The sequence below is a fragment of the Haliaeetus leucocephalus genome, unplaced genomic scaffold, assembly GCF_000737465.1.
Source record: "Haliaeetus leucocephalus isolate CR32 unplaced genomic scaffold, Haliaeetus_leucocephalus-4.0 Scaffold384, whole genome shotgun sequence".
In the NCBI taxonomy this organism is placed as follows: Eukaryota; Metazoa; Chordata; class Aves; order Accipitriformes; family Accipitridae; genus Haliaeetus; species Haliaeetus leucocephalus.
In genome coordinates, this window is record NW_010972820.1 from 8457866 (window position 1) to 8466971 (window position 9106).

The 9106-nt window shown below is 39.3% G+C and overlaps 1 protein-coding gene across 2 annotated transcripts in view; it reads right to left on the minus strand.

Annotated features, from left to right (window-relative positions):
- The window catches only part of SESN1 (sestrin 1), an 83966-nt gene extending 74940 nt beyond the window's left edge, over positions 1–9026 (minus strand). The window contains exon 1 of one of the 2 annotated variants that reach the window (XM_010573411.1): positions 8672–9022. In XM_010573411.1, the coding sequence (XP_010571713.1) occupies positions 8672–8953 (282 nt within the window). In that variant the 5' untranslated portion in view covers positions 8954–9022. Of the gene's footprint in view, positions 1–8671 lie in introns of both variants that reach the window. The other variant, XM_010573410.1, reaches the window with a different exon arrangement.
- Positions 9027–9106: the final 80 nt, after the last annotated feature.

The following is a 9106-nucleotide window of genomic DNA, read 5'->3' on the forward strand; positions in this document are numbered from 1 at the left end:
CCCCCCAAACTGTAAACAACTTACTGGAATAGAAAACCATACTGACAGCAAACCATATTTTTGGAAATTTAAACACTCAGTATCCACAGGAAAATATACTCATGCTTTCAAAACTATTTTTCTGTCCCACAATGGTATATTCAGTACTTTTCCACTATGGTTAGTTTAAAAGGAGAAACCCTGACCCAAAGAAAAAGCCAAGAGTAAGATGACAAAACAGCAGATATTTCCTCAATGCTCACTTTGCACTTGTCACAGTGAGACAATGTAATTTTCATTTAAACAATGTACTTTGGTCAAGGTAGTGGAAGATGTATTATTTTACATAACCTAGGAGTCCACACATTTTTTTCACTTAATACTTTGCATATTGTATGCTAATTTCTAAACCTTTCCAAATTCTTAGTGCTTTTCACTTTGTTTGAACATCTCCTCAAGATGCATAAAATTTCTCCATATGTAAGCAAAAAGCATCCAAATGCATGCCAACAGCCCAAAATGAAGACAGTTATTTACATACTAAATGGGGAAAACAAATGTTAAGATTTTTTTTTTTTTAAATAGAAATAAGTTGGCTTTTTGACAACTTAAAGCAGAGCAGAACTTTTAGAAAAATCAGTGCAGAGAGGGGAAAGATCACCGCTACTCATACACCATTAGTATCAGAGTGAGAAAAATAATTACGATAAAGGACTAAGTTGACACTAGAATACATGAGTGTAGACTGGAAAGGATCATCTCCAGCTATGACTTTAAAAGAACAGCCAACTTCTAGAATTACCTCTAGAAAGAGAAGCAGGAAAAAAAAAAATCTGAAACAGAGCTTGTGTGACTTAGTAAACTGCTAGATCAGGAGAAGAGATGCTGTTATTTAAAAATGCATTCAAGCTGAAGCATTTTTGGTTTCTACAGATCTCTAGATATTAGCTCCTATGAAAAAAATCAGGAAACAAACCTTTTTTTATGTAAGCCACCAATGCACACCCTACAGTTGCTTATCTCATTAGTAAATAATAAGAGATGAGGAAATGCTTGTGCTTGATTTCTTCAGTTTAAAGCATTTCAGTAGTCAAAAAATAAAAATCAACCAAGCCAATATTACCAAATGTGTGCTTCACTATTCACTTCTTTTGAAAATAAAAATTCTAGTTACAATGGCCTGAAAATCAATTCAGCAGAATCATGTAAACCCATAAATTTAATATATCAAGTTATCCCAAACAATTGTAAGAAAAAGTTGACTAAGCAAAGCTTATTTCCATACAAGAAGAATGGCATACCGCTAGCATGGAAAATTATGGAAAGGCTCCAAACACAGAAACAGCATTAGAAGTGACCCAGATATCCTACTTTACATCACTTTGAGAACCTCCACTGTTTTCAAACAACTCTTTATTCCAACCAAAGACATTCTCAGGGTCAGGCAATTCTGCAGTTGACAAGCTCAACAAAAGAAAATTTCCCTTCGTCTCTCTCCACAAACAGACTGAATCCTTCAGAAAGGAGGCAAATAGGCTGAAGGAGGGAGGAGTCAGATAAGGCAATCTAAGGACTATTGAGAATTTAAGTTTTTAAAAAAAATATGTTCACACCCCTGCTCAGAAGATTACATGACATGTCAAGATTAAGTCTTCTTCCTTAACTTCTCCAGCCAGCCTCACCACACACACGTGATACAGACCCATCATCAGAACATGTTTACAATAAATACTGCAGAGGTACAGTTCTTTTTGTAAGCTAGCAGAAGCTGTAAACACAAGTAAACATTTAAGTGCATCATGTCATTACTTCAGTCTCCCTCCCAATATTGAGAAGAGCAAGAGTATCTTAACACCACAACCCCCCCCCCCAAAATCCTAACATGCAAATGTTTTCTTAAACTAGCAATCTGGCAGACCGACATGTGGCTTTTGAAAGGAGCACCCTACAATACATAATTAAACCCATTCCACCTAATGGCTAGAAGAGACAGCACATATTTTTGCTCTGAAGTGAACTCACAAAAAAAAGATGTTTTCATTCACTTTACATAAGAGTACTATGGGAAACAAACTGATTTGGGTGTTGGCATTGTGCAAGGAGAGTAGTCAGCTTCCAGATGGATCAGATTCACTGCCACCAGTGAGGATACTATATTTAAATTCGTAGGCTTGAACAGACTACAGATTTCATCTGAGACACCTTTCCATGGTGACTGACCAACAGTAAGCATCACAGGGGAACATCATTATCATGCAGTAGAACACAGTCAAATTAACTCGGACAAAAAAAAAAAATTAAAAAAAATCCCACAACCAACAGATCTGCCTAGCAATAAATTTCAAAGTTCACTAAAGGAAGTTACTTCTGTTGTACAGGAAGACTAAAAAGACTGAAGGCAAAAAAGACTGAAGACAAAGTTATTAAGTCATTTACCAAAGATTACACCAAAAGCAGATTAAAGATTTGGAAAGTTAGCCAGTCTCCTGTTAATACCAGAGTCATCAGGATAAACCATTTGAGAGCAAGGAGCCTATTTGGGTTTCACTCTTACTAATCTTAATAAGCATGCACCACAGAGCTCAGACATGGAGCATACACAAAGCAAAGAGGTAGTGAACTCTACTGTGAGAAAAATCTAGCAATGAAACAGAAAAGTAACTACTATTTTATCCTTTATGGACATACACAGGGGAACTACTGCCTTCTCTCCTGACAGAGGCTTTATTTGTCCCACACACTGTGGCAGAGGAAGAGGACAGGATGCCTGCTCTGGCTGTGACTAGAAGTCTTCCCATCCTTTCTGGACGCTCATTTAATTTAAATCCATACAAGTATTTTGCCAGCATTTGGAAAGGTAAGTAAGGTATTCCATTCCACATCCCCTGCCAAGCAAGCGTCGGTCACAGGCAGTGCCTGAAGGTTATAATACAAGAGGATATATATTTGGCTGCTGACATGACCCCCTCTCTTGTTAGGTGCCATACAGCACTCTCCAAACTATGCGATTCTGTTACATTTATTCACTAGAGCAGTAGGCCTAAGAAAACAAGGAGGTACTCAAAGTCCTCCCAAGCCCACCCACTGCTTTTCATTAAGAGGCAGAGGTTCCAGACCACAGGTTCCAGTGCTACATATCTGGTAAATATGGTCCTGGAGATCAAAGGGAAAGCACTTGGAGGGTGCATCCCTCCAAACAGTTACCAACACAAAACACAGAAAAAGAGGCTGGAAGGAAAAAATCATCCAGTTAGCAATGTTCTGCCTTTCCCAGGGAGAGATCAAATAAGCATATCACTCCTGCCTGACGCTTATGAACAGTTTGGACAAAGAGTTCTAGTGATGAACATGACTGGATAGCCTATGCCATTGCTTTACTATCCTAATCCTTGAAGTTTTCCCCCAAATGTCTAACCCAAGTCTTGCTGGAAATTAGATCATCTGATCATTCATTCTAGCTCATGTTTCCTTCCTTTTTGCAGCAGTCTTTTCATCCTCTCCATCCCCCATTTATTTGGGAACATATTGTCTTAGCCTCCTTTTTAGCTGACTGTACCACCACCAATTTCTTCAAATTTTCTTCACAAAAAAATCAGAGGTATAGAAGATATGATACAAGTTCCCATAAACTATTAACATAATTTTAAATTCTATGGCTGCACTCCAGTATTCTTGTTCTCCCTCCCAGTTTCTACTCTGCAATTCAACAAGCGCAAAACTTTGTTAATCAAGATCTACAAGGACCTTGTAGAATCTGTACCAAGTACTTGCTACCTGACCTTGCTTACTTTCTGGGGATGGTTTTCCAGCTAATTTTACTCACTGCACAGTAGTTTCTAGATCATAATTCCCTAGCTTGTTCATGAGAATATCATGTGAATATTGAGGACTCCAGAATATCAACATATTAACATTATAGCATCTGCCAGCACTACAAGGCCTGTTACTCCATCACCAAAGAAGTAGAAATGCTGGATTTTAAATAATTTATCCTGGATAAGTGTTTTGGCCGTTGCCCAACTTCTTTTTCTAGGCACTAAAAATGTGTTCCGTCACTGCTCCAGTATTTTTTCTTTGAGCTAAAGTTAAAATCCATTAGTTTCCTCTATCCCATCCCACTTAGCCTGTACCGAAGAAATATGCACCATTATTCTTTGAGTCTACTACTTCCCTCAACTATCTTAAGATTACTGTCTGCTATGTGAGATTGCTTCAGCTGGTTGGTTTTTGGTTGGGGTTTTTTTTGTTGTTTGTTTTTTTTTTTTTAAGCACCTCAGAATGAATTTCATCAGGCCCTACCAGATTGAAAATCTGTTGCTTATCCAAGCAACCTACAGATTTTTTCCCCCTAGTCTAGGAGAGTACTATTTATGCTTTTATCATAGCTATTAACTACACTGGCTGGATTAACCATTTCAGAGAACATTTCAATCACCTCAGCATTATCTGTTAATCCATTAATCTGTAGATCTTTTATTTCTTGCTTTCTTCCAAAATCCCCTTTAGCTACACCTCATTATGCATTCGACTGTCCTAGTTTTGTTCACGCATCTTTGCACACCCAGTGTGGATCTTCAGCAACATACAGTTTCCCATCTTCTATATGTTTCTTGGGTTTACATCAATGAAGAGATCAACAGAGAGCAAAGTTCTTTTCTCATTAATTTTCTCCTTCAATGAAAGTGTTTGGCACTATTACATCTCAAAGAGGTTGAGACCAGTTTCTTTCTTCCTTATATTTGCCCCGCAATCAAGCTTTACATGCCAAATTCTAAGCTTTTTTACATTTGTGGGTTTTATTCTGCTGTGCTGTCATCTTTTATTGTATGTAGCCTAACATCTGGTCACTCTTGCAGAACTTGCCTCCCATCTATGCATTCTCTTTGTTAATCTAAAAGACTATTTTTATGAATTTACATACCGCAGCAGAGCAGTATGTTCTGCTCAATCATTTCCGAAAGACATTGGATAGTTATGAGAGATTTTTAATTAGCAAATCTCATACTTTCAATGATTATTCTCCAGCTACTGACATACACCTAGTGTTTATATTCCAGTCACACACATCTAACTGATCTGATTGAGGCTGGGCAGGATACTTTTAATGATCATGTGTTAAGACCTTCCACTGCTGTTCATTCGCCATATATTTGTGTTGGTGTACAGACACCTAGCATACTAGGTGTAATGACCCACTGCAAGGTCATAAGCAATATGCTATAAATAGGTGCAAAATATCGCATATGCAAGAGGTTATCAAAAAGCTATGATATATTTGGGGTTTTATCTCAAAAAACACTCATCAAATATTTTCATATGCAAACATTCAAACTCTTTTCACTTGGTTAAAGCGCTGCAATTGAAATATCTTTAAAATATTTTAAAATATATATATTTGGTCGAAGTGACTTCAGCGACCTTGCTTTTATTAATAAAAGCAAGAAAGTCTTAATTAGAAAAAAGGGGGCTAGTTTATTGATACTAACTTTGTAATAATTCTTACAAAAACAACTTGTCTAATCTAAATGAGAAATTAGATATATTCTCTTAGGCTAAAAAATATATATTATTATACATATATAAAAATATACAGCCTACAATAAGAAACTCATTATCCTGAACACAAGTCAAATCAACAGGAATTTACATTAAGCAATAATTTATTTTTATATCTTCTGATACAGGCAATACTGTTTATTAATAATAACATTAATAATACTATTTATCAATATTTATTAATAGCAAAGAAGAAAGTCACACACTTAGGACTCCACCATATTTCAAATGAATTTTTCTCCAGGAAAAAAAAAGAAAAAAAAAGGAAAAGACCATAACAAAGGCAGGCTTAGAGGGATGCCATGCTGACACAGGCTGCTGCCAAGCCTGCAGTTTACCAGCTTACACCAGCCATATAATGCATTCTACCAACTTGCTCCAGACACAAAGGTGCAAAACCACCAGCAGCATAGTTGCTCATGCCTAAATATTTTTTGATTACCCCAAAAGGCAAGAGGGCACTAGCCCCAGAAAGAAATAGCTATCAGACCACATGGAAAATTCAAATCTTTGATTTCCTCACTGACCTATCCTCAATGCAGGGCAGAAAGACAAAGAAAGCACATTTTACAGTTCTCAATTTCACAGGGGGCGGGGGGAGAGAATCAGTCCACGCGCAGACTACTAGTCCTAGTTGGACCATCCCACAGGAGAGAGAAGGATGGCAGCACCAGTTCCCAGGAGAACCTTTGGGTTCAAAGTTGCCTATTCTGCCCCAGGCTCTATGTCATTTAATAACTTGGCAGAGAATAAGGTTTAGACAGCATAATGGTACCTATTGCTGTGGACTTAAAGATTGTTTCATATCCTAAAACAGGGAGATAAAGTAATACAAGTGAGTCCTTTAAGTACTGATACCGTTCTGAATAGGATTTCACATTTTTATAATGTTACTAAGCTATTTACCTTTAGAATCACTGCTGAAAGCCACGAGTTCTAAGGGATAATTATATTTAATTTAATAGTTTGCTTTATCTGCCATCTTCATTGCAGAGATTTGAATAAAATTCCTCTTGGCCATGAAATCAACAGAAAACCATTTCATGCCTGACAATAGTCCACAGCATCCAAAATGGAATACTTGGATTGGATTATTTCTTCCACAAATGCGGATCCAAAGATTACAATGAAAATTTTCATTTTTGAGTACAGCCGTAAGAACTAAGACTTGCCACTCTATATTCATAAAATATAGAATACTTCTCTCTTAGATCTACTCCCTAAAAAGAAAAGTTACAAAAGCAGCTTTTAAAGATTTTCTTAAGTAATGTTGCATTTGATTTTATTTTGCTTAACTTGTTGTTAAACCTTTACTGCAGCTTGTGTGTATACAATTGGTTTCATATCTGTTACATTTTTCACATCTATTTTATTAATCAAGCCAGGTACAACCATGGGATTTGAACTTGCGTTTGCTGTATCAAATTGGACTTATTTTCTGCCAGAACTTTTTGGCCTATTTAAAAAAAGCTAGTAACAAAGTTTCTAAACAAGACTAATAAGTGAACATGCCAGTAACTTCACATATAAAAACCTAAAAGGGAGTCATCAGATCATATTTTCTGACCTCCTCCAAGACTTAGGTGAGAGATCACCACCTGTTTGGCCTTTGAATAGACTGAGATAACTTGGGCCTGATAAAAGCAAGTCTTTCCTTAGCAGTCTGTTCCAGTGACTCATCATTCTCACTGGTAATGGGCTCACTTCTGATTTGAATCTTTAACAGGGAAGATGCTGATACAAAGGTGCCACATTAAGTTTTCAACTTAATATTCAAGTTGGGTTTGTTTGGTTGGGTTTTTGTTTTGTTGGTTTGGGTTTTTAAAGAAAAGCCTTTCACGTAGACCATATGTTGTATTTATAGCTTATACTGAAAAAAATTTGCTTTGAGAAAAATGCCCAATACAGCCCAAACTCTATAAAATAGATTATACAGTATTTATCACATTACACACTATTGAGAAATTAGACAAAATAAACAGAGCCTCTCCCAGCTTCAATAATCCAAACCCAGAATTTCTCTGAACCACTTCAAAGCAGGACAGAGCAAAAATGGATCTATACACGAGTTCCTTTAAAATACTTACATATGTGTATTTTTATATATATTTTATTTTATATACAATACATATATGTGTGTGTTGTGTATATTATAATATATAATGTTTATGTATATATTTTTATTCTTTTGCCCTTGATTCCCCTTTATTAAACCTGTTAATGTTCAGGGAGAAAAAGCACAATAGTGAGAATCAGGCAGCTAACCCCAAGCACAGCTCGCTGAATTAATTTGTGATTAAAAGAAACACCTGAATATCCTTTTCCTACTCTGCAGCAAGCAGTACTTTTTGTGGTGCTGCTGGACCCACCGATACAAGCCCTGCATCAGAATTTCAAGACCTGCACAAAATAGGTGAGCAAGAGAAGTGCAATGGGAGTAACTATAATTAGACTGTAACAGTGGAAGAGTACAAAGTAACATTTATTTTTGTTAGCATAAAAGGTCAGTAAACGCAATCCCCTATTGGCTAGACCACCTATAAGCTATAAAAAAATAGTTTGGATCTTACCGATTCCAGTGGAGAAAGTATTTACCAATAAACAACAAAAGGGAATTTTGACAGGCTCTGCTTTAATAGTCCTGAAGCTCATACACCTTTTAAAAGCTCAAAAACTTCCCATACCGATTTATATTTTTAATTGGCAGCCCTGGATGTTTATGCCCAAATCTTTCCTGCTTTTGTATTAAAGCCAACCGGTAATATCACAGCACTGGTCATGCAGACCAAAACTACAGCGTTAAAGTTGTCATTTTAGCGCTTCCTTCGGGATGCCCCAACGATCAGCTACTTTCCAGCCATTCATCACTAAATCCTCTCCGCCAGGCTGCACTCAAAAACTCGACGCTTTTCTCCCTGCCCTTTAATAACGCTTTTCCAAACGTTTCTTCGCGGGAGGAGGGGAACAGTTCGCATGTATCACTGCACGGATAAATCGGACCGGCCGGGGTCGGATGCCCACCCCGCTGCACAGCTGGAAGCCGAAGGTGCCCTCCCCTGCCTGGGACGGGGCCGGCAAAGCTCCGGAGCTCCCCCGGCCCCGTCCCACGGCGGAGGCGGGGGTCCGCCGTGCTTACCTGCACCTCGCCGAGGATCTCCTCGCTCTTCTCCCGCACGTCGGGGAAGGGGCAGCGCTTGGAGAGCATCAGCAGGCGGGCCAGCACCTCGCTCAGCCCGTCGCGGGCGGCGGGAACCGGGAGCCCGTCGGCGGCCCGGGTAGGCGGCAGCGCCGCCACGGGAGCGACGGTCTCGCTACGGCGGAGAACGGCTTGCCCGATGGTGTCCAAGGCGGCGGCGCGGGTGGCAGCGTCGCGGCTGCACAGCCCGTCCCAGCGCACCTCGCCTTCCCGCTCCTCCATGGGGCCGGCCGGCTGCTTCCCCACCGCCGCCTCAGCAGCCCCGACGCGGCCGCCCCATGGCGGGCTCCCGGCAGCCGCCAACCCGCCCACAAAGACGACAAGCGCGGCGGCGAGCGGAGAGACCGCTGCCTGCGCCGCATGGGGGGCAGGACG